This window comes from Corylus avellana, chromosome ca1 (genome assembly GCF_901000735.1).
Source record: "Corylus avellana chromosome ca1, CavTom2PMs-1.0".
Taxonomy (NCBI): domain Eukaryota; kingdom Viridiplantae; phylum Streptophyta; class Magnoliopsida; order Fagales; family Betulaceae; genus Corylus; species Corylus avellana.
This window is the reverse complement of record NC_081541.1, coordinates 19,437,872-19,463,916: the sequence shown is the minus strand read 5'-3', so window position 1 is coordinate 19,463,916 and position 26,045 is coordinate 19,437,872. Positions and strand designations below refer to the sequence as shown.

The following is a 26,045-nucleotide window of genomic DNA, read 5'->3' as shown; positions in this document are numbered from 1 at the left end:
CATATATATGCAAATTACTTAGATTGATTGGTCATTCATCTGACTATAACCAAATGGACACCATAAGATTATCTCAAGGCAAAAACACAAAAGATGGAACTTCAAATTTTGATGATCAGAAGTTTAGTTTGGCCCCCAAAGATAAATTTCTAGCTCTGTCATGGTCTTCTAGTTTGAAAAGTTGAAAGGAGTATTGTTAAATATTGTAAAAAAAATGAGGTACACTCTATGGATCAAACGGTAGTTTTCATTTGTTTCTCAAGTACAGATTGCTTTGTTCATATATCATATAGCTTCTCTCTGTTTCTTTTTTCCTCTTTGTTGAAAAAATCGCATGCTCCAGTGTATTTGGCTTGAAAATTTAAATTTCCCAGAAATGTGATGGCTTGATATATCTGACTACTGAAATTTTTGTTATTGTATGATAGGTGCTTGTAGTTATGGAGAATGGTGGTAGATTCAAAGAAACAGGCGTGTGGAAGTTCCCTACTGGGGTTGTTAATGAAGTGAGTACATTATGAGTGCGGTTCTTTATCCAATTCTTTAGAACGAACACTTTAGAAAAGTGTTTCATCTTGAATTGAAATTTTGCATCTACAGGGTGAGGATATATGTACAGCTGCAGTTAGGGAAGTCAAAGAAGAGACAGGAGTAAGTCATAATTGTGCAATGGGTTGACTCAAATGAAATATACATGTGAGTTTACACATGCCAATGCAAATCTAAGACCATTCCTTATATTTTGTTTCAGATTGATGCAGAATTTGTGGAGGTTTTAGCATTCAGGTGTGAATCTTTCTCAGTATTACACATATTGTTGTTTTAGATGGGTCTGCAGAAAATCTTCCCTGTAAAAGCAAGTTTTACTAAGCTAGTATTATTAGGTTGATAAATTTCAATATAATTTGCATGCTGTTCAATCTCCTTTTTGATTTTTGGCCCTCATTACAGGGAAAGCCACAAGTCATTCTTTAGCAAATCAGATTTGTTCTTTGTTTGCATGTTGAAACCACGCTCCTTTGACATCCAGAAACAGGATCAGGAGGTTGAAGCAGCCCAGGTACTTTTTTTTTCAACAATCACACTATGCTTGTTTTGCATTCAGTAAATTTGCATCAACTTGGATTTGGGTTTTGAGTATAAAATTGCATTAGTTTTGTTAATCAAAATGATTTTGGGCAAGTCACACTGTGGAAATAGGCATAAAATGTATCAAACTTTGGTCAATCCTACTAGCTGCTGCTACTCTTTGGATTGACTCTTCCAATATCATACTAGATGGATGCAAGACCATGAGCCAAATTGATCAGTTTGCTGTTCATTTTTTATGAAAGAAATGAATTTAAGGAACAATCACATGCTGGAGTCAGGGTCTAGTTGACAAGTCCAATTGGGCACTTTTTAACCAGGCCTTGTGGTTTGATGTTTTGCACTTGTATTTGAAGTAATTGAAACGTAGGACCTCCTAAATTACTGAAATATGAAACAAGGTTTCCTTATGTTCATTTTTTTTCTTCTTTTCTATTCTCTAGTGGATGCCATTTGAGGAATATGCAGCCCAACCTTTTATCCGAGAACATGAGCTATTCAATTATGTTGCCAAGATATGCTTGGCAAAGTCAGATAAGGGCTATGCTGGTTTTTCTCCAGTATCTGCAGCTACATCTTCTGGCAAAACAAGCTGCCTTTACTGCAACAATCCAGATATACACCTATTAACTTCTGGCCATCAGTAGCTTTCAATATAGCAGTGTCAATAAATGATATGATCTATGCAATTTGTCCTTAAATTTTTTGTATTGAAATTCAAGTAAAAAAATTAATATAGTGAATTATGACTTTTGTATATTGATTCAAGCAAGAAAGCAGATGCCCGTTAATATTCCAGAAAGCATATATGTTTGTTAGGCAATGGGTGTATGTTAACAAACAACCACTACAAAAAATTATTATTTTTTTGACTGGGGGTTTTTGACGTGTCAATGGTATTGACACGTCAAAAACCTCTCTTGACGCGTCGTTTTTGACGTTCATCGACCGTCGAAAGGGTAGGTGTCAAAAAACTGGGGTTTTTGACGTGTCTACAGTGACACGTCAAAAAAATTTTGACGCGTCGAAAATGGCACGTCAAAAATATTTTGACGTGTCAATCCGACACGTCAAAAAATTGTACGTGGGGGTTTTTGACGTGTCAGACAATTTGACACGTCAAAAATATATATATATTTTTTTTTAAAATAATTCCAATAATTACAATTCCTGATAAATCCTGATATTACAATAATTCCTTATATAACCAATAACCAATAATTTCAATATTTGTAATCTACATCCAACATCCAACATTCAAATATTCAATTACAATAATCTACATCCAACATCCAATATATATTCAACATCTAATATATATCCAATATATAACCAATATCCAACAACCAATATATATCCAACAACCAATATATATCCAACACAACACAACCAATATATATCAAATATCCAACATCCAATATATATCCAACACAACACAACCAATATATATCCAATATATATCAAATATCCAACACAACCAATATATATCCAATATCCAACATCCAATATATATCCAACACAACACAACCAATATATATCAAATATTCCTATATAATATATATCCAACACAACACAACCAATATATATCCTATATCCAATATCCAACACAACACAACCAATATATATCCAATATCCAACATCCAATATATATCCAACACAACACAACCAATATATATCAAATATCCAACATCCAATATATATCCAACACAATATATATCCAATATATATCGAATATCCAACATCCAATATATATCCAACACAACACAACCAATAATATATATATCCAACACAACTTCATTAAACAAGGTAATATATCCAATATATATATCCAACACATATATCCAAGACAACACAATTTCATTAAACAAAATTCTATATCCAATATAGATATCCAACACAACACAACTTCATATAATATGTATCCAATATCCAACAAACAAAATTTCAACACACACACTACATTTCAACACAACACATAACAAAACATATATATAAATGAAAAAAAACGTTCTAACACAAGGCAAAACAAATATACAATAAAACATTTCTGGAGTATCTACTAGAAATTAGTTTCAATTAGTCTCAACAAGCATATACAAAACATTTCTGGAGTATCTAACAATATACAAAACAACAAACAGTGTTGACCAGCCCTATGGTGCTCTACTCAACACAATCATCCTCCAACTCCTAATTTGCATTACCTGCGAATTAATTGTGAACCAATAATAATCAATACAAAAATTAGAAATTATTCTATAATACGATGCAAATATACGTAAGTTTTAAAATGGACCGCTGTAACTAGGGGTTTGTAACAGTTATTCTAATAGTGAACAATTGTTAGAAAAACAAAATAAAATATAGAATTACCTCTCGGGGGCGCAGACCCAGACGTCGACCCGAACATTGCCTCGAGCTGGCGGAAACGAGCCTCAAAAATGTCATCTTTCTCTGCTATCTGGACTTTTTGTGCTTCAATCTGCCTCGCCATCTCATCCATTGCACTTTTTTGTGCTGCCCGCTCCTCTTCAAGTTCTCTGATTCTATCTGTCATCTGTGAGAACGAGGAGCTCCAGGAATTTTGAGACCGTGTCTAGGACGGTGTATAGTATGAATGTATGCTGCCCCGCACCGGCAGCACATTCGCACCCAGCTGGCGGACCCTACCAGCATACTCCGGCTTATTTCCATGCGCCTGAGCATACGCGTCATTAGGTGTCCACCGTACCGTCCCTTCCGTCACGGTATCAGTATTTGCCGGGTCAGTGGCCGCCAATTCCTGCATCAGCTCCTGTACATTAAAAAACAAGTTAGTATCTCGTATATATAAGGAACGTTAATATATATGCTTGAGTACTTACACATCTTTCTCTGACCACGTCATTCGGATAGCCACCTTCCTTGTATGTGTGAGTCTTGATGTAACTTTCCGCTCGAGTTGGAGGAGTGCCCCCCGCGTCTACGGTCTGCATACAAAAAAAAACATAAGACGTGTTTTTGACTTAAACAACCGATTATATATGTATATAAGTACCTCTTGATGTGTCACTCTAGCATAGCTCATCGACCCAGTGCAGTGAGGCGTGTTGTTTTTTGCTCGCAATTCTTTCATCTTGGCAGCATACTCCTACATGTATATAAGTCTTAAAATGTCAGGCCTAACCCAATTAGAATTAATGAAACTACAATTAATTCCACTAGCCAATTGCTGAAAACACTCCTGACGTACCTGATTTTTCGGGTCGCACCATCTCACCAACAAGACATTCAAGTCCACTGGGTCGTATCTCCTAACGGCATCTTCACCCATTCTCGCCTTCACTGAGTCTGGAGTATCACCCGCTTGAATTTTTAATGATTTTTTTACAGAGTGTCTCCAACTCTTCAGCTTTGTGCCCATATCTTTGAAGGCGTCCCTTTTAATCGCCTCAATATTGTATTCAGGCGGCATGTAGAACTGAGTCTGCATATATAAATCAAACAAATTACAAATATAATTGCACACTTTAATGTTTAAAATATTGAAATACATATGCTAAAATATGACCTTGAAATACATATGCTAAAAATGTAACCATACCATAAGGGTGTCCCATATATCTTCCTTCGCACGAGGATGTACATGCTCCCATTCATCCCGGAGCTTAACATAAGTCCCTGCCCTTATGACGTTCCCGGCCTCCCTTCTGAATTTCATCCCGCTAAATCCTACGGGCTGCCATGCTTTATTGTACTCGCAGACGATTTTTTGGCCAAGGGGGACCTCCCACTTCTTGTTCGATGGTGGGATGTCCACCACCTGAAATTGGGTGCTCCCGTCTCCCCTGGTACCTAACACATTAATAATTGCAAAATTTATTAATTTCAAATTTAATACTAACTACATAAATTTTATACATATTCAAACTGAGTTTTTTAAACATATATACTTACTTATTGTCCGGAGTTTTCGACCGCCCAACACTTCTGGAGGATCTTCGGCCTCCAAGTCACCTGAGCCATCATCCGCATGCTCCCCATAGTATTGTGTCTCGCTATCATCTGGCTGCGATGGCTCACTGTATGGTATACCCGTGTTCAACTCATGGGGAAACATCATCTCTACCTCACCATGTCCACATACACCTAACTCGCTCATGGTAGGACATGGAGTGCCAAGATCATAGGGAACCGGCTGAGACCCTTCCCCATGCTCAGGGAGCAAGGGTCTATACCCCTGGTCGTCTATCTGTGGAGACCGTCGTCGTCTACTCTTCCCCCGCGTACTCATGTCAACCTGCAAAACACATAATATACTCAATTAATTATGTATATAATAGATAAAAAAATCACCAATATAACCAATCAATGTAGAAAGAAATAACATTAAATACGTCAAAATAAATGTGAACGATATATATTATTAAAGTTTTAAATTTTTTTAAATCACATACGGATCTAAGTCTTGTCGGATGTAGTCAATGTCATCCTGGGGATCCACTTCATTACTGCTAGTCAATAGGAGCGGCTCACACTCGTGGTAGCTGACACTTTCATCATCAGAACCTTCACCTTGTCCAACGTCGTATACGTTCCTAGGTTTAGTTCTTACAACACAAGCCCAATCAGGGTCCCTTTCATCTTGGACGTAAAAGACTTGGTCAACTTGTGACGTTAGCACATACGGCTCATCAGTAATTTCCTGGCCCCGGTGGACAAGGTTTTTGAAGCTGACAAGCAGTATGCCATACTCGTCAACTTTGTACCCCCTGTCCCTCGTGTTATCCGCCCAATCGCACTTGAACAAAACATACCTAGTCCTGTCGAAGTACTCCACCTCAATTATTTCCGTCAACTTCCCATAGTACGTTTCACCATCAACTGTTGGCACGCACACCCCGCTATTCTGGGTCCTTTTTCCAGCATCGCATGCAATAGTGCGAAACAGCTTTCCATTAATCACATATCTGTTATATCTAGTCGCTGTGGCCTTCGGCCCTCTACAATGCATTACCAGTTTGTGACCTAATTCCTTCCTTTGTCCGTCGTCCAATCGATCGACCTGTAAGCACATACGTAAAAATTGACCATAAGAAAGTTTCTTTAGTTGTTATGAATCAACAACTAAATATAATGGGTCAGTAACAGTTAAACGTCACGGTAGTCTTACGTAGTCACGGTACCAATCGGCGAATAGCGCATGATGTTGGGTTTCAAACTGATCCTCCGTCGTTCGCCCCCTACTGCATGAACGCCTAAGTGTATCCATGTGCACCCTACAATACAACGTTTCAATTATATTATAATTCACAACTAAGGGTTCAAGGTCATATTGAACTTGTATACACTACTAACACGACTTACGTCCGTAGTTGAAGGAACTCATCCGAGTTAAAAATAATGTATCGGTGAATTTGTGTCAATGTGACACGGTCGAGGATAACTCGTGTTCCCGCCCCCTTTGAACCATCTGGGTTTCTTACAGTCCTATTGTGAAATGTTGGTGCGTGGTCTAGATACCTTGAGCAGAACGCAACCAACTCCGTTGCTATGTAGCCCTCCGCAATGCATCCCTCAGGAGCCGCTTTATTGCGGACATTAGATTTGAACACCCCAAGACTTCTACATATGATCATAATTCATTCATTATAATTAGTGACGATTTAATATAAAATAAAAATTCATAAATATGAATATTAGTAAAGCTATTTTACCTCTCTGCCGGATACATCCACCTATATTGTACCGGTCCACCTAGTCGGCATTCACGGACAAGATGCACGACCAAGTGAACCATCACAGTAAAAAAGCTTGGGGGAAAGACCCTTTCCATCTGGCACAAAGTAACATAAATGTCACCCTCTAATCGGTCCATATCATCTCGTGTCAATGACGTTGAACATATGCCCCTGAAGAATGCAGAAATCCCGACAAGTGGTCTTACCACGTTTCCTGGCAATGATCCACGCAATGCAATAGGGAGAAGTTGTTGCATAATTACGTGACTATCATGGCTCTTCAACCCGAATATCGTACAATCACTAAGTCGTACACATCGAGAAATATTAGAGGCATATCCGTCCGGCACCCTTACATTTCGAAGCACTTTCAAAAACTGAGTTTTCTCTTCCTTAGACATCGTGTGACAAGCTGCGGGCATATATGTTTTACCATCCTCGCCTATGTACGGATGAAGTGTATGTCTCAACCCCATTTCTTGCAAGTCTGTGCGGGCTTGGATGTTGTCCTTTGTTTTCTTTGGAATGTCTAGTATTGTACCAAGAATGTTGTCCATCACATTTTTCTCAATGTGCATGACATCAAGATTGTGCCGTAATAGATTATCTTTCCAATACGGCAACCTAAAGAAAACACTTTTCTTCTTCCACAACACGTTAGCAGTACTAGTATCGCCTTCTCTTTCTGTCGCCCCACTCTTCTTTCGTTTCTTGTCTTTTTTCTTTTTATCCGCCCTTGCCTTACCGGCATTCTCATCTCCATATGCCATATCTTGCAATTGTCTAAGAATTTCATCTCCACTTGGCACATCTGGGGCACATTCAAATTCTTGTTTGCCGTCAAATGTTGTTCTATTTCTCCTCCACGGATGATCAATAGGCAAGTATCGCCTGTGCCCCATATAACAAAATTTCCTGCCGTGTTTTAACCGCCTGGACCTCGTCGAGTACATACAGCAGGGACATGCCTTCTCACCCCTGTTAGGCCACCCAGACAAATCTGCGTATGCCGGGAAGTCATTAATTGTCCACATCAACTGGGCTCGTAGCACAAAATTCTTTTTTTTGGACACGTCAAATGTGCGTATACCTACAGTCCATAATTCTTGTAACTCCTCAATTAAGGGTTGTAGGTAGACATCTAGATCCATTCCAGGTGACTTTGGGCCCGGGATTATCAGCGATAGTATAAATGAAGTTTGTTTCATGCACGTCCAAGGAGGCAAGTTGTACGGTACAAGCATTACAGGCCAAGTGCTGTGGGATGTGCTCATGTTTCCGAATGGATTAAATCCATCCGAGGTTAGTCCAAGCCTGACGTTCCTGCTGTCCGCCGAGAAGTCTGGATGCAAATTATCAAATGCCCTCCACGCTTCACCATCGGCCGGATGCCTCAATACACCGTCCTTAGTCCGGCCTTCTGCATGCCACCTCATGTAAGGAGCAGTATGCTCTGACATAAACAATCTCTGTAGCCGTGGTATAAGTGGAAACCACCGCAACACCTTCACCGGGCGTTTCTTACTCGATGAAATGGGTTGCCCATCCTCATCCAACTGAATTTCATCCTTCCACTTAGATACTCCACAAACAGCACATGTATCCAAATCCTTATTGTTCTTCCAAAATATCATACAATTATTAGGACACGCCGGGATCTTCTCATACCGAGGCCCATGTCCCTTAGAAACTTTTTTGCCTCATATGTATTAACCGGCAAAGCTTCATCACTAGGAGGCAACAACTGATTGATGAACTCAAGAAAAGATGAAAATATTGTGTTACTAAGTCCGCCAACACACTTTAAGTTGTACAGATGTACAGTAGCACTAAGCTTGCTATGTTTGGTCCCATCATGAAGTGGCTTCTCTGCCTTCTTAAGCAAGTTACTGTACTTTACTATGTCACTGTCGTCGGCTTCTTCATTCACAGTTTCTTCATTCCCCTGCACCGCAACTTCAGGCTCACAATTGTCTTCCATGACATCGTGCATGCCGAATAGATCACGCAACATTGACCGCATGTTTTCACCCTGTGCTGCGCCTAAACCCTGATCCGTGTTCGTGGTAGACGACGTAGAAACTGCAACAGGATCCCGAACAGGCCTCTCCCCGTGATAATACCAAATTCTGTATGCAATCATTATTCCCTTACCCCCTGTCAAATGGTCAAATACCAAATCCGGCGAGTGGCGCTGCTTATTACGACACACCTTACAGGGGCAGTGAATTTTTCCATCAGGGATTGTGCAGTTCCTAACTGCAAAGTCCACGAATGATCTACACCCGTCTCTGTATTCCCTTGTACCCCTAGACTGTGTCATCCAACTCTTGTCCATAGCTTTAAGTACTGAGACCCTAACTGAATAAATTAAATAAATCTAAGTTAGTTACTTAGATGTTCTTTTATTTTTTGTGGTTCTTTAACTACATCGTTATAATTTTTTTATTTTCACTTTTAATAAACGAACACATAAATTGACTTTTAATTATAACATCTACATAATCTTAATGTGCAAAACCTAAGTAAATTACATATGGGCACCCTAAATAAACTACATATAGCTAGTTAGGTTAAATGTTGGTTTTCTTTTTTTCGTTTAATAAACCATTTATGCATTTGTATGGAAAGTGTAGATGAAATCCAATATCCAGCTTCAATTCAAATGTTCTTTGTTTTTTACTTTATACGTACGCATATTAGGAATGACATACTTAATTATTCTAAGTTTTGTAAATGTAAACATTCACATACGAATCATATATATAGATATGCCGTTGTTAATCAAAACCTACACAAAATATGGGTCTACATCTAAATGCAAAATTCTCCAGAAAAAAATAATTTCAAACTACCAAGGTACGTAATTGTACATGCATGCATGCAAATACATTAAACAATATTCTCACCATATACAAACCAAACATGTCAAACTATTCAAATATATTACAAAACATATATCTTAAGCAAATAAATTACTTACTTAACCTATAAAATTAATTTACATTGTAAATTACATTTTTTTTATATAATTTAATTAATTATCTATTAAATAATTTAATTAATATGTATATAATTAATCTATAAATATATAATCTGTATATATATATTTGCAGATTATATATATATATATATAGATATTACGAAATATATAATCACATATATAAACCCATATATAAATATCTGTGTATATATATATGTATATAAACCCATATATATATATATATATATATATATATATATATATATATACCTGATTTTCGAGTAGGAGAACGAGTGAGAGCGTGAGAGAGCCTGCCGAACTCGAGGTTGTGGTCGCCGGAGGGAGTAACGGCGGTGACGTGCGCCGGCGAGAGAGAGAGAGCCACCGAGGGGGAGAAAACCACGTGAAAAATGCTGCAGAGGCGAGTTGAGGTTGGCTGGGTTGAAGGAGAAAAACGAAAATGGGTGTTGAGGGTTTCAGGCGGAGGCTTGAAATGGCTTGGGCGCTGTGAGAGAAAGAAATGGGAGAGAAGAAGATGCAGGGGATGACGTGGCAGGAGGGAAAAAAAAGAAGAAAGAAAGAAGATGCAGGAGACGACGTGCAGGGGAAGGCGCTGCAGAAAAAATGCGCGCCTTCCCGAGGGGCTTTTTGACGTGCCACATTGGCACGTCAAGCCCATATATCCCTTTTTTTAATTTTTAATAAATTTAATTATAATTATATAATAAAAACTTATTTCTACTAACATTTTATTTCTTTTATTATATAATGTTTTCATCTTATATAACATATTATTCATTCTCTCCAATTAGAATTAAATAGATAATAAATAAATAAACAAATTAATATTCTAGATGTATAGATATATAATTAAATGTATCAACTAACCGGCCGCATATGTTGTGTTTGTCGAGTTCCTATGAGGTTTGCAGGTCTTATAAAAATAAATGTATCGAATATGACCCATATATTTTTAGAAAAATAATATGGGTACCTATCATATTAATATCAATAGACTGATCAATTTAAGCATGCAGCATATATATATATATATACCAACTTCATTTATACTAATATGATAAACTATATATAATTTTCCTACCCAATCAAAATTAATTTTCTATGCCAATTAACATTCAAGTGTTGTTTATTACATATTTGTTTATATCATAATTAAGATCATTTTCGATATATATATACATATACATATATATATATATATATATAAAATGAAAATTAATATGGTTTTTTGACGTGTCATGCTTGACACGCCAGTTTTGACGCGCCATGTACGACGTGTCAGCTTTTGGACGCACAAACATGGCACGGCCAAAAAAAAAACTTATGATATATATATATATATTCTTATTCTTATTTAAACTATTTTCATAATATTGTATTTATTTAAATGTTATTAAAATAGTATTTACTCTATCATATATATAAATATATATTTATTCTCTCCAATTAGAATTAATTAGATAATAAATAAATAAACAAATTAATATTCTAGATGTATAGATATATAATTAAATGTATCAACTAACCGGCCGCATATGTTGTGTTTGTCGAGTTCCTATGAGGTTTGCAGGTCTTATAAAAGGACATGGGTTTTTTTTTTTTATTCTCAAATTAATTTTAATTGGAGAGAATAAATATATATATATATAAGTAAATACTATTTTCATAACATTTAAATAAATAAAATTTTATGAAAATAGTTTAAATAAGATAATATATATATATATATATTATATAGGGTTTTGACGTGCCATGTTTGGCACGTCAAAAACTTTTTGACGTGCCATGCATGGCACGTCAAAAGTTTTTGACGTGTCACAAATGACACGTCAAAAACCTATAACTAATAATTATATATATATTATCTTATTTAAATCATTATAATGATATTCACAATTTAATTATATTAAAATTATATTAACTCTATCATATATTTGGGGTCTAATCCAATCACAAATAATTAGAGAAAATAATTAGTATCTCTGTATCTATAGATACTAGATCGCATGAACTCCTAATCGTAATAAACATATGTTAAGTGCTATCGACGAAGTTCATGGGAGGTTTTATGGTCTTATAAAAATAAATGTATCGAAAGTATTTTATATATTATTGTTTATAATATTATTTTGCACCATCATATTAATATTACTAGACCGACATTTATGCACGATGATATATATATATATATATAAGCATACATATATACTAAGTAATATATAAGCATACATATATACTAAGTAATTTATACCAATATGATAAACTATAATTTGCCTATCGAATCAAAATTTAATTTTTTTGGCCAATTAACATTAATTTATTTTTTAATACATATTTTTTAATATCAAAATAAAAAATAGAGTTTTGGTATATATATATATATATATAAAAAATATAAAATTTATAGGTTTTTGACGTGTCATGCATGACACGTCAAAACTTTTTGACGTGCCATGCATGGCACGTCAAAAGTTTTTGACGTGTCACAAATGACACGTCAAAAACCTATAATTAATAATTATATATATATTATCTTATTTAAATCATTATAAATGATATTCACAATTTAATTATATTAAAATTATATTAACTCTATCATATATTTACTCTATCCAATTACAAATAATTAGAGAAAAAATAAATTAGTATTCTAGACGTATAGATAATTAGACGTATGAACTGACCGACAACATATGTTGCGTTGGCTGATCGAGTTTATGTGAGGTTTGCGGGTCTTATAAAATAAATGTATCGAGTATTTTTTATATATTTTTGTTTATAAATAATATGGGTAGCTATCATATTAATATTACTAGACTGATCGATTTATGCATGCATGATACATATATATATATACCAACTTCATTTATACTAATATGATAAACTATATATAATTTTCCTATCCAATCAAAATTAATTTTCTATGCCAATTAACATTAAGTGTTGTTTATTACATATTTTTTTATATCATATTAAAATTATTTTTGATATAATTAAAATTATTAATTATATAATTAAAATTATTAATATAATTTTTTGACGTGTCATGCTTGACACGTCAATAGTTTTGATGCCATGCATGACGTCAAAGGTTTTGTTGCCAAAACATGCACGTCAAAATACTTATATAAAATATATATATATATATATTTATATAAGTTTTTATATATTATCTTATTTAAGCTATTTTCATAAAATTTTATTTATTTAAATGTTATTAAAATAGTATTTACTCTATCATATATATATATATATATATATATATATTTATTCTCTCCAATTAAAATTAATTAGAGAATATAAAAAAAAAAACCCATATATTCTAGATGTACAGATATATAATTAAATGTATCAACTAACCGGCCGCATATATTGTGTTTGTCGAGTTCATATAACTTTTGCAGGTCTTATAAAATAAATGCTTCGAGTATGTTTTATATATTTTTAGAAAAATAATATGTGTAGCTATCATATTAATATTAATAGACTGATCAATTTACGCATGCATACATATATACTAATGATAATGAACTATAATTTATACTAATGACAATAAATATTAATTTTTTATGCCAATTAACATTAATAGTTTGTTAATGCATATTTGTTTATATCAAAGTTATTGTTAATTTTTTTTTATATTAAAAAAAGTTTTTTGACGTGTGGAATTGACACGTCAAAAGTTTTTGACGTGTGGAATTGACACGTCAAAAGTTTTTGACGTGTCGATTTCACACGTCAAAAAACTTTTGACGTGTAGAAAAAGACACGTCAACAAAAATTTTTTTGACGTGCTTAAATAGACACGTCAAAAGTTTTTGACGTGGCAAACATAATTTACTGTTTGCCACGTCAAAAAACTCATATTTTTTTGTAGTGTGGATGTGGATTCATGGTTGGACTTGTTCTTTGGCAAATTATGATAAGGAAGAAGCACGATTGGGTTATGAAGACTTTTGCAATTGGGCAACCAAAACCAAGAAGGGTGAATTGGAGGAGACAGAGAAATTAAATTTAGCTAGGAAAGATATTTCCTATTAGCTAGGTAAATAAATTTATGTGTTCGTTGTTAGTAGTAGTGTCTCCTTCTCCTTGTTCTTTTGAGAGTTTGGAGGGGCAATGTGTTGTAAGAGATAAGAGATATTACAAATTAATAATAGTGCAAGTCAACTCTTTTTTTTTTCCTTTTAAAACAATAATGCTAGTCAACTTGGAACGGTTTTTCATATTCTCACAACAGAGATCCTCGGAAATAAGTCACAATCAGCTCATCAGCTTGCTCTTTTGCCACTTCCAATAGTTAGCTCTCATTGGGTCTACACCTTCCAAGATACAAGAAACTGTTTTTGCCAAGTCAGGATCTGGTTGATCATTTGGGCTTCAGCATCCACAACATCTCTCAACTCTTGACTTGGTTGGAGGCCATGGCAGAGAAGATCCAAAAGTGTGCTCAGAGCAAAGATACAGTTGTTGTTTTTGGCACTCAATACCTTCAAACACACTGAAGAAACTTGAGGATCTTTCACCCAAGACTCAATGTCTCCTTTGTAAAGCCCGCGAAGGTATCTCCATGGCTTCAACATTGTAACTCACTTCAGACTCTCTCATAGCCTCCAGGCCACCCAGCAGGGGAGACGTTGTTATAACAAAGTATCTCTGTTGCAAACAAAACGTACAATAAGTTTGTTTTGTAATTTTGGCAAGAATTTTAGAAATTAAGGATCAATCAGAGTAGAAGGTCAAGACAAAGCTAAACATCTCACTATACCTGATTCCAAGCAGAATTGTTAAAAATATCTTCTTCAAGGAGCTGCCAACAGTAGTGAAGTTCATCGTCCCATCCTCCTAGTGCCTGCACAACCCACTGCACCAAAAGAGAAAAGAAAGCAAAGAAAAGGGAGTAAAAAGTTAACCTAGTTACTATTTTACTACCAAATATATCTCAAAATTTACAGAAGCTCCGCCCCAATGGTGCTCAACATACATTCAAGGAGTTCTGTGTAACTTATTTTGGCATAAAGAAGGCAACAGGAGCAACAAACCTGCCTATGGGACCAGGCGTGATAATTTTTAGCATCAAGAGTAAGTATCTTCTTGGTGAACTCAAGTTCCTTGCTTGTAGCATCGGTTCCCAATTTCACAGCAACCCACCTCCTATGATGCCTACAAATATCTGTCACTAAGATCAATGCAGTGGTACCCGGGTAAGGGTATAATAAGCTATAGAAACTCCAAAAAAGATCTCGATGATAATTTGGCAGTTGGATGGATAGATTAAAATGACAACTTCACTAGAATTTACAAAATCAGAAGGCCCTATTCAAACGAAACTACTGTTAAAGAAAACTAGGTTCAAAAGGATTTGTTGACCAGATCACAATAGCAAACGAGCCCATCAGCTACACTAGAGAACGACTCTAGGCCTGGGAAGATAAGGCATTATTATTCTAAGCTTAAAGGAACGGTTGCAAGAAACTCAATTCCCCTCTAATGCAGATGCCTATTTTTTACACCATTTCAAACATGGGTACTTATTTCAAAATTTAATCTTTTTAAACTAAAAACTCGTATACATATGATTTGGTGAATAGAGGTAGGCCCATAGCATCCAAGTCAGTTTGAGCCAGAGGTTCGGTCTTATTCAATACTAATGTTGCCCTCTCATTCTTTAACCCTAAATGGAGGGAAAAAGTACTGGAGAAGAGTTGTAATTTGGAAAATCAGAAAAGTTTCAGGCCTTGACTTCTAACCATTGAAAAAATCAAGGGATGAACCAAAAAGAAAAAAGTGAGAGCAATTTTCAGATGGAGGGAGCATGTGTTTGTTTTGAAAATAAATCTCCAAATCAAATGTCATTCACTTAAAATAAAAATGAAAGGTTCTAATGATTGAATGGCCCTAGTCAATTTAACAGGATTTCAAGGAAAAAATAATGAACCTGTTTAATATCTTCATCACTTTACCCTTTCAGTTAATATACAAAGGTTTAGCCCACCAATTCATTATAACTTCAAATAAAATATATTTATACTATAAAAGAGAAAAATCAAAAGGCCTAGACTCTTTTGCTAATGTTCGATGACTAAAGAACCTCTATTTTTTAAGTAAAAGAATCCAAGACCTTGTTTATTCCGTTTTTTATTTTCTTTTCTTTTTTTTATAAGTAAATCCAATATCATTGAGAAAGTATAGAGGGGTGCAACAATAGTACACTGTGTGTATCCAAGAGAACCCCTAATGTGAGAAAAAAGAACAGAGTTCAAAAAATCTGCAAAACTAGAGACAAAAAAGCTTTGATGAGCAAATATCCAAGTGTAGAACAGCTTCGATAATATAAAGACAGGTCTAATCCATTTGGATTGAAAGCATTGTTTGATACCAGAATGAAACCACCAATACAGATTGAATTTTAAGATAAATATGTAATAATTACAATGGCAGCCTTCAACTTACCCTGTTAATAAAATAAAGACAAGTCTAATTCATTCCTTCGGTAAAATGAAAGGGAAAAAGCATCATTTACTTCATGCGCAGTGTTCTACTTGTATATCTAATCTTTCCCATTCGTTTATGTAAATAAATAAATGGTGGGTCAAAAAGCTACATTACCCCACAAATACACAAATACATATATTATTTATAGAAGAGATACAATACAAAGACTAACATCAGACAGTAATATGTATGAACAAGATAAGCAAAACACAACTCCTAGATAAAATAAACTTTCTAGAATAACTAGATAAGATAAAACTACTCTTAACAGTCGACATTTCACAAATTGCTTGCAAGCACACACTAGAACTATCCCATATAAAATGAATTATCCCTAGAACTATCCCATATAAAATGAATTGTCCCTAGAACTATCCCATATTAAGTGCTGCGCGCGCGCACACATATATATCTTCGATGTTATTCCCTAAATGATTCGAGTAGAAGTAAAGGCAACCAAATCTACCATGTTGCTATCCCTAGCTCTCGAAAGGCTAATCCAAAACAAGGATTCTATAGCATGTTTCATCAATTTGGACAATTAATTAGTTCAGGATAGGGTGACTACATCTTGTTTTCATGTCATCTGTGATAGTGGGGACCAAAAAGTGATAATGACATGATTAAAGAACCCCTCATTCACGGAGACGACTTGAGTCTTGAGTTGAAGTATGAGAAACTCTGAAAGTTTGACTTGGAAACGAGATTATAATAGAATAAGATAAAGGATTGAAGACCGGGAGTCAAGAGCCATACAACAAATATAAAAAACTTGGTTGTTTGGAATTGGTGTCTCTTTACACCTAATTTTTTAGTAATAAGCTTGATAAAATGAAAAAAAAATACATATATATATATATATACGTATTATTATTCACCATGTTAGAATATAAAGTAATGCTAAAAGCCCATTTTTACACCTAATTTTTTAGTAATAAGCTTGATAAAATGAAGAAAATATATATATATATATATATATATATATATATATATATATATATATAATACCTATTATTATTCACCATGTTAAAAATGAAAATGTTTATTTTCATGTCATCTGTGATAGTAGGGACCAAAAAATGATAATGACATGATTAAAGAACCCCTCATCTACGGAGACGACTTGAGTCTTGTGTTGAAGTATGAGAGACTCTAATTGTTTGACTTGGAAATGAGATTATAATAGAATAAGATAAAGGATTGAAGACCGGGAGTCGAGTCATACAACAAATATAAAAAACTTGGTTGTTGGGAATTGGTGTCTCTTTACACCTAATTTTTTAGTAATAAGCTTGATAACATGTTGTAGGATCAGAAACATTCTTTTGATAAACCTGGCTTGCCTTGGATAAATGTGATGCTTCCTCTTCTAATGTTGCTCGTACTTCTAATTAAGGGTATTAAACTTTCAATTTCTTTCAATTATTCAATTTAATTAGTAGTTTTTGTTAAATCTTGTAAAAATTCCCAAAATCCCTTTTTTATTATAAAAAATTGTAAAGATTCATGCGTTTATTTTATTTTAAAAAAAAAATCTTAGAAATTTTTGTATTTATTAAAAAATTGAGGGATTTTGAAAATTTAAAATTTAATATTGTTTTTAAATGTTTATTTTCGTGTCATCTGTGATAGTAGGGACCAAAAAGTAATAATGACACGATTAAAGAACCCCTCATCCACGGAGACGACTTGAGTCTTGACTTGAAGTATGAGAGAGACCAAAAAGTAATAATGAACCCCCCCCCCACCCCCAGAGACGACTTGAGTCTTGGAGTGAAGTATGAGAGACTGTAAAATAGTTTGACTTGGAAATGATATTAGAATAGAATAAGAGAAAGGATTGAAGACAAGGAGTCAAGAGCCTAGTTGTTGGGAATTCTTGTCCTCAAGTATCTCTTTACACCTAATTTCCAAATTCTTAATCATCATTAATCATGCCTCCATTGATGGCATGTAGCCTCAATATTCAGTCGGTTTGTTTTTTCTTACTCTAAGAAATGTTTCACCACTTTTTAAAATTCAATAAGCTATTTTTCTTCCTTCCAGTAACTCGAGGGTCTTGAATATTGCCTATTTTTGGGCTCATATCTGGCTCGATCATCTTTCAATGATTATTTTTGCATCACATGCTTTAGGTGCTGTTTCATCATAAAATATGCTTTAGAGTATTTATCTTTTAATTATGTAATTATTTAAGCACTTAATCAGGATTACCATATCTCTTTGTTTATATTTTAAGTCTTTGTTGTGTTTTGTAAGTTATACGTGCTTTTCTCATGTCCTTGTCTCTTTGTTTTTTTGTTTTTTTTTTTTTTTTTGTTTTTTTGAAACAGAAGTCAAGTTGAATGTTTTTTTTCTTAAAAAATAAAATAAAAAGTGGGAAGTGGTGGGATCCATCTCTTTTGTAAAGCCTTATCTTGAGACGACTTGACCAGACATGGTGGAGATAAGAGTCTCCTAAGCTTCACTCTATAAAATTGAGCTCCTAACATTCACTTTCATCTTATCTAAGACCTAAACAAATTCAGTACAACATTATTATGGGTTTCTCACCTTCTCTCTTTGCCTTCCTGCGCTCTCTTGTTTCACTCTCCTTTTTTCATCTTATATTTCCTGCCTCTTTTTCTTTTGTGCAGCCATTGTGCCACAATGATGAGAGCTTTTCCTTAATGAAATTCAAGGAAAGCTTTACCATCAATCAGTCTGCATCTGTTGATGGCTCCGCTTATTCGAAAGTTTCGTTGTGGAAGCCTGAAAGTGGCGATTGCTGCAAGTGGTGCGGTGTTAAGTGCAATAAGGACACGGGTCATGTGATCAGTCTCGACCTTAGCAGCTGCTTTCTTTATGGCTCGATCAACTCCAGTAGCAGTCTCTTCCAGCTTGCTCACCTCCAGAGCCTTAATCTTGCTGACAATGACTTTAAGTCTTCTCGAATTCCAACTGGTTTTAGACAACTTTCGAGGCTAACAAACCTCAATCTCTCTTATTCTGTATTTTCTGGCCAGATCACTTCAGAAATTTTAGAGCTCTCTAACTTAATTTCCCTAGATCTCTCAAGGAATTCATTGAAGCTCCAAAAGCCTGGGCTCACAAGTATAGCTCGCAAGTTAACAAACTTGAAAGAACTACATCTTAGTGAGGTTAACATATCATCCACTGTACCCAATATCTTGGCAAACTTATCTTCTTTAACATCTCTTATTCTAGCAGGTTGTGGCTTGCATGGTGAGTTTCCCACAGGAATTTTTCATCTACCGAATCTTCGGTCTCTTGATGTGAGAGACAATACAAATCTCAACGGAAGAATGCCAGAATTTAACAGGAGCCGCCCCCTCGAATCATTGGCACTTTCTTCGACGAGTTTCTCCGGTGAGATACGGCACTCAATTGGTAAATTGAAGTCCCTACATTATTTTGATGTCGAAGGATGCAATTTCTTTGGACCAATGCCATCTTCACTTGGTAATCTTACCCAACTAATCTCGCTACAACTAGCAAGTAATTGGTTGCATGGCGAGTTTCCCATAGGAATTTTTCATCTACCGAATCTTCGGTCTCTTGATGTGAGCGACAATGCAAATCTCACCGGAAGAATGCCAGAATTTAACAGGAGCAGCCCCCTCGAATCATTGGCACTTGCTGGGACGAGTTTCTCCGGTGAGATACCGCACTCAATTGGTAACCTAACCCAACTAATCTCACTACATCTAGAGGATAATTGGTTTCATGGTCAGTTTCCCATAGAAATTTTCCATTTGCCCAATCTTCGGTCTCTTCTTGTGAGTTTTAATCAAAATCTCACCGGAAGCATTCCGGAATTTAACAGAAGCAGCCACCTTGAAATATTGAGACTTTCTGGGACGAATTTCTCTGGTGAGTTACCAGAATCAATTGGTAAACTTAATTCCTTGTATTATTTTGGGGCTAGAAATTGCAATTTGCTTGGACCAATGCCGTCTTCACTTGGTAACCTTACCCAACTAACCTTCCTACAACTAGGGTATAATGGCTTGCATGGTTCAATTCCACAGTCAATATCTAGGCTTGTGAATCTTGAATATCTCGATATATCTTCTAATCACTTGAGTGGCACCGTAAAATTTGACTTGTTTCTGAAACTCGAAAACCTCACTCATCTCAGTCTATCTGGTAACAATATTTCATTGCTTACAAAGCCAAGTATCAACGCAACTCATCCAAAATTTGCATCTTTATTTCTAGCTTCTTGTGACTTAAGTGAATTCCCAGATTTTCTAAAGCACCAAGATAACTTGTTGTCTTTGGATCTTTCTCACAACAAGATTCATGGCCAAATTCCAAAATGGATTTGGAATTTAAATAAAGAAACTCTTGCTGAGTTATATTTAAATTCCAACTCTCTGACTGGTTTTGATCAACTTCCACTTTTTCCCACCAGGACTAATCTAATGATTTTGGATCTTAGTTCTAACAAGCTTCGAGGTTCACTCCCAGTCCCACCACCTTCTATCCGTTGGTATTCTATCTCAAACAACACACTGACCGGAGAAATCCCACAATCAATTTGCAATTTCAGTTCAATTCTTATTCTTGATTTGTCAAGCAATTACTTGAGTGGCTTGCTTCCACAATGTTTAGGCAACTTGAGTGATTCTCTCACTGTTCTAAATCTACACGACAATAACTTCCATGGGACTATTTCCGAAATATTTGCAAAAGGAAATGATTTGGAGATGATTGATTTTAGCCAAAATAAATTACAGGGGCGCCTACCAAGATCATTGGCAAATTGTACGAATCTTGAAGTTCTTAATCTGGGAAACAATCAGATGAATGATGCTTTCCCTTCTTGGCTAGGCATTCTTCCAGAGTTGAGGGTTCTCATTTTGCGATCTAATGGAATCTATGGCGAAATGGAAAGTTCTAATAGCAGTTTTGATTTCCCAAACATACGCGTCATTGACCTCTCACATAATAATATTACTGGTGAGTTGCCCTCTCAATACTTCCAGAATTGGAAATCCATGCAGAGCATTGGGGTACATGGTTTAATGTACATGCAATCAAATTTCTATTCGACCTACATCTACTCGATGACACTTATCAACAAAGGCACGAAGATAGTATATGAAAGGATCTTAGTTTTCTTCATGGCTATTGATCTCTCAAGCAACAAATTCAAAGGAGAAATTCCAGAAGTTGTGGGGCATCTGAAAGAACTTAAATTGCTCAACCTCTCTAACAACTTTCTTACAGGTCCTATACCATCATGCTTGGGGAACTTAACGGAGCTAGAATCATTGGATTTCTCTCAAAACAAGTTGGATGGTGTGATCCCTTTTCAACTCACGCAACTGACATTCCTTGAATCCTTTAATGTCTCCCATAATCTTCTCACAGGACTTATACCACAAGGGAATCAATTTGGCACATTTCCTAACAGTTCGTTTGGTAATAATCCTAAATTATGTGGAAGCCCTTTGGCAAACAAATGTGGAAATTCTAAGGATGCACCTCCTCCACCGTTAACCTTTGAAGGGAATCACAGTTCAGATTTTATATTTGAATTCAGTTGGAAAGTAGTTGCGATGGGATATGGATGTGGATTCATGCTTGGACTTGTTCTTTGGCAAATTATGATAAGGAAGAAGCATGATTGGGTTATGAAGACTCTTGCAATTGGGCAACCAAAACCAAGAAGGGTGAATTGGAGGATGGGACAGAGAAATTAAATTTAGCAATGCAAGATATTTTCTATTAAATAAATAAATTTATGTGTATGTTGTTAGCAGTAGTGTGTCTCCTTTTCCTTTTTCTTTTGAGGGTTTGGAAGGGCAATGTGTTGTAAGAGATAAGAGATATTACAAATTAATAATAGTGCAAGTCAACTTTTATTTTATTTTTTTTCTTTCTAAATCAATAATGCTAGTCAACTTGGAACAGGTTTTTGATATTCTCACAACAGAGATCCTCGGAAATAACTCACAATCAGCTCATCAGCTTGCTCTTTCGCCACTTCCAATAGTTAGCTCTCATTGGGTCTACACCTTCCAAGATACAACAGACTGTTTTTGCCAAGTCAGGATCTGGTTGATCATTTTGGCCTGAAGCCTTGAGAGCATCCACAACATCTCTCAACTCTTGACTTGGTTGGAGACCATGGCAGAGAAGATCCAAAATTGTGCTCAGAGCAAAGATAGAGTTGTTTTTGGCACTCAAAACCTTCAAGCACACTGAAGAAACGTGAGGATCTTTCACCCAAGACTCAATGTCTCCTTTGTAAAGCCCCCTAAGGTAGTACCCCCATGGGCTGTGATTCTCAGGGTGGGCTACTATGGCTTCAACACTGTAACTCACTTCAGACTCGCTCATAGCGTCCAGGCCTCCCAGCAGGGGGAGATGTTGTCATAACAAAGTATCTCTGTTGCAAACAAAACGTACAATAAGTTTGTTTTGTAATTTTGGCAAGAATTTCAGAAATTAAGGATCAATCAGAGTAGAAGGTCAAGACAAAGCTAAACATCTCACTATACCTGATTCCAAGCAGAATTGTTAAAAATATCTTCTTCAAGGAGCTGCCAACAGTAGTGAAGTTCATCGTCCCATCCTCCTAGTGCCTGCACAACCCACTGCACCAAAAGAGAAAAGAAAGAAAAGAAAAGGGAGTAAAAAGTTAAACTAGTTACTATTTTACTACCAAATATATCTCAAAATTTACAGAAGCTCCGCCCCAATGGTGCTTAAAATACATTCAAGGAGTTCTGTGTAACTTATTTTGGCATAAAGAAGGCAACAGGAGCAACAAACCTGCCTATGGGACCAGGCGTGATAATTTTTAGCATCAAGAGTAAGTATCTTCTTGGTGAACTCAAGTTCCTTGCTTGTAGCATCAGTTCCCAATTTCACAGCAACCCACCTCCTATGATGCCTACAAATATCTGTCACTAAGATCAATGCAGTGGTACCTGGGTAAGGGTATAATAAGCTGTAGAAACTCCAAAAAAGATCTCGACGACAATTTGTCAGTTGGATGGATAGATTAAAATGACAACTTCACTAGAATTTACAAAATCAGAAGGCCCTATTCAAACGAAACTACTGTTAAAGAAAACTAGGTTCAAAAGGATTTGTTGACCAGATCACAATAGCAAATGAGCCCATCAGCTACACTAGAGAACGACTCTAGGCCTGGGAAGATAAGGCATTATTATTCTATGCTTAAAGGAACGGTTGGAAGAAACTCAATTCCCTTCTAATGCAGATGCCTATTTTTTACACCATTTCAAACATGGGTACTTATTTCAAAATTTAATCTTTTTAAACTAAAAACTCGTATACATATGATTTGGTGAATGGAGGTAGGCCCATAGCATCCAAGTCAGTTTGAGCCAGAGGTTCGGTCTTATTCAATACTAATGTTGCCCTCTCATTCTTTAAACCTAAAAGGAGGGAAAATGTACTGGGGAAGAGTTGTAATTTGGAAAAGCAGAAAAGTTTCAGGCCTTGACTTCTAACCATTCAAAAAATCAAGGGATGAACCAAAAAGGAAAGAGTGAGAGCAATTTTCAGATGGAGGGGGCATGTGTTTGTTTTGTTAATAAATCTCCAAAACAAATGTCACTCACTTAAAATAAAAATGAAAGGTTCTAATGATTGAATGGCCATAGTCAATTTAACAGGATTTCAAGGAAAAAATAATGAATCTGTTTAATATCTTCATCACTTTACCCTTTCGGTTAATATACAAAGGTTTAGCCCACCAATTCATTACAATTTCAAGTAAAATATATTTATACTATAAAAGAGAAAAATCAGATGGCCTAGACTCTTTTGCTAATGTTCGATGACTAAAGAACCTCTATTTTTTAAGTAAAAGAATCCAAGACCTTGTTTATTCCGTTTTTTATTTTCTTTTCTTTTTTATAAGTAATTCCAATATCATTAAGAAAGTATAGAGGGTGCAACCAAAGTACACTGTGTGTATCCAAGAGAACCCCTAATGTGAGAAAAAAGAACAAAAGTTCAAAAAATCTGCAAAACTGGAGACAAAAAAGCTATGATGAGCAAATATCCAAGTGTAGAACAGTTTGGATAATATAAAGACAGGTCTAATCCATTTGGATTGAAAGCATTGTTTGATACCAGAATGAAACCAACCAATACAGATAGACTTTTAACATAAATATGTAATAATTACAAGGGCAGCCTTGAACTTACCCTGTTAATAAAATAAAGACAAGTCTAATTCATTCCTTCGGTAAAATGAAAAGGAAAAAACAACATCATTTACTTCATGCTCAGTGTTCTGCTTGTATATCTAATCTTCCCATTCGTTTATGTAAATAAATAAATGGTGGGTCAAAAAGCTACATTACCCCACAAATACACAAATACATATATTATTTATAGAAGAGATACAATACAAAGACTAACATCAGACAGTTATATGTATGAACAAGATAAGCAAACCACAACTCCTAGATAAAATAAACTTTCTAGAATAACTAGATAAAATAAAACTACTCTTAACAGTCGACATTTCACAAATTGCTAGCAAGCACACACTAGAACTATCCCATATAAAATGAATTGTCCCTAGAACTATCCCATATTAAGTGCTGCGCGCGCACACACATATATATATCTTCGATGTTATTCCCTAAATTATTCAAGTAGAAGTAGAGGCAACCAAATCTACCATGTTGCTATCCCTAGCTCTCGAAAGGCTAATCCAAAACAAGGATTCTATAGCATGTTTCATCAATTTGGACAATTAATTAGTTCAGGATAGGGAGACAGCATCTTGTTTTGATATAAAACATCAGATTACAATTTTTAATACATCTTCATAAAATGTCTCTTCTATTTTACACACATCACAAAGGAAAACAAACAAATCAACTTGCGTAGATACTGTGGCTCACCATATCTGATAGTTCTTGGAATTACTCTTAGCAATATTCTCTGTGAAACCCAATTCATCATGCAAGTCACCATCCAGAGCCTCGAGTATTAAACGCCTGAAATGCCATACCTATAAAAAATAGAACCTTTCTTAATCCCAAGTCCTTACAAAATGAATTAATAAATTCTCTCCCGAAGCTAAATAGTCACCAAGAATTTTTGTAAATGTGATCTAAGAGATCAAATTTGGCCTCCACAAAAAGCTTAATGCCTGGGATGTTGAGGGTTCTTGTTTAAAACACATGATTTCCTAGCTTCGCATGCACAGACTATAGAGTTTGTATAACATATAAGGTTCCAAAACATGCTTTATTAAAATATATAATTTGAAGTATGAACAAACAAAATGGCACAGTAATAGAACATTCTTGTAAATGTCCAATAAACACCTGAGGTCCAACCTGAGGTCCAAAAAAATATTTTACTAACCCACATCAAACATCCGGTATCCAAGAATATCCACACATGACTAGAACTGCACGCATTATGGCATGAAGAGTAATCAGCTTTAGACCAAGTAAATTGTGAAATTGATATACTTCAACTTTCAAGTATTTCCCAAAGTAGCAAGGATTTTTTGATTTCCAAAAAAACCCTAGTGAGGACTAGCAGTCACTAGCAGTCAAAAAAACAAAACTCTCTTCTCTCTCTTCTTTTCCTTCACGGAGGAGGTGTGTGAGGAGTGGTTTCTTATCTCCGGAGGGCTGCCAGTGGTAGAGAGATGGGTTTATCAAGAAGCTGGTTGTTGGAATCCAAGGATTTTCAGATGATGGTGAAGGATGGTGATACTGGTT

At 35.3% G+C, this 26,045-nt stretch overlaps 3 protein-coding genes and 1 pseudogene across 3 annotated transcripts in view; 2 read left to right on the top strand and 2 right to left on the bottom strand.

The window, feature by feature from the left end:
• The window catches only part of LOC132167045 (nudix hydrolase 2-like), a 3,789-nt gene extending 1,943 nt beyond the window's left edge, over positions 1 to 1,846 (top strand). The window contains exons 2-6 of the mRNA XM_059577940.1: positions 429 to 506; positions 601 to 651; positions 752 to 786; positions 952 to 1,060; positions 1,533 to 1,846. Coding sequence (XP_059433923.1) covers positions 429 to 506; positions 601 to 651; positions 752 to 786; positions 952 to 1,060; positions 1,533 to 1,736 — 477 coding nt within the window. The 3' untranslated portion in view covers positions 1,737 to 1,846. The remainder of the gene's footprint in view (positions 1 to 428; positions 507 to 600; positions 652 to 751; positions 787 to 951; positions 1,061 to 1,532) is intronic.
• A 12,190-nt stretch (positions 1,847 to 14,036) lies between these two features.
• On the bottom strand, positions 14,037 to 15,209 carry LOC132167036 (protein farnesyltransferase/geranylgeranyltransferase type-1 subunit alpha-like; annotated as a pseudogene).
• A 3,768-nt stretch (positions 15,210 to 18,977) lies between these two features.
• LOC132167025 (receptor-like protein 19) lies at positions 18,978 to 22,019 on the top strand. Its single transcript, XM_059577923.1, has one exon. The coding sequence runs from the start codon at positions 18,978 to 18,980 to the stop codon at positions 22,017 to 22,019; it is 3,042 nt and encodes a 1,013-aa protein (XP_059433906.1).
• A 256-nt stretch (positions 22,020 to 22,275) lies between these two features.
• Positions 22,276 to 25,736, bottom strand: LOC132167017 (protein farnesyltransferase/geranylgeranyltransferase type-1 subunit alpha-like). Its single transcript, XM_059577912.1, has 6 exons — positions 25,692 to 25,736; positions 25,212 to 25,321; positions 23,095 to 23,215; positions 22,821 to 22,916; positions 22,652 to 22,708; positions 22,276 to 22,509 (listed from the first exon to the last, which is right to left on the bottom strand). Exons 1-6 carry the CDS (start codon positions 25,734 to 25,736, stop codon positions 22,276 to 22,278), a joined length of 663 nt encoding a protein of 220 aa, XP_059433895.1.
• Positions 25,737 to 26,045: the final 309 nt, after the last annotated feature.

Coding starts and splice junctions, on each gene's coding strand:
- LOC132167025 (XM_059577923.1), top strand. CDS start 18,978: ATGAAATTCAAGGAAAGCTTTACCATCAATCAGTCTGCATCTGTTGAT.
- LOC132167017 (XM_059577912.1), bottom strand. CDS start 25,736: ATGCGTGCAGTTCTAGTCATGTGTGGATATTCTTGGATACCGGAT. Junction 23,216..25,211: donor TCCAAGAACTATCAGATATG/GTGAGCCACAGT, acceptor AGATATTTGTAG/GCATCATAGGAGGTGGGTTG. Junction 22,709..22,820: donor ACAATTCTGCTTGGAATCAG/GTATAGTGAGAT, acceptor TGTTTGCAACAG/AGATACTTTGTTATGACAAC.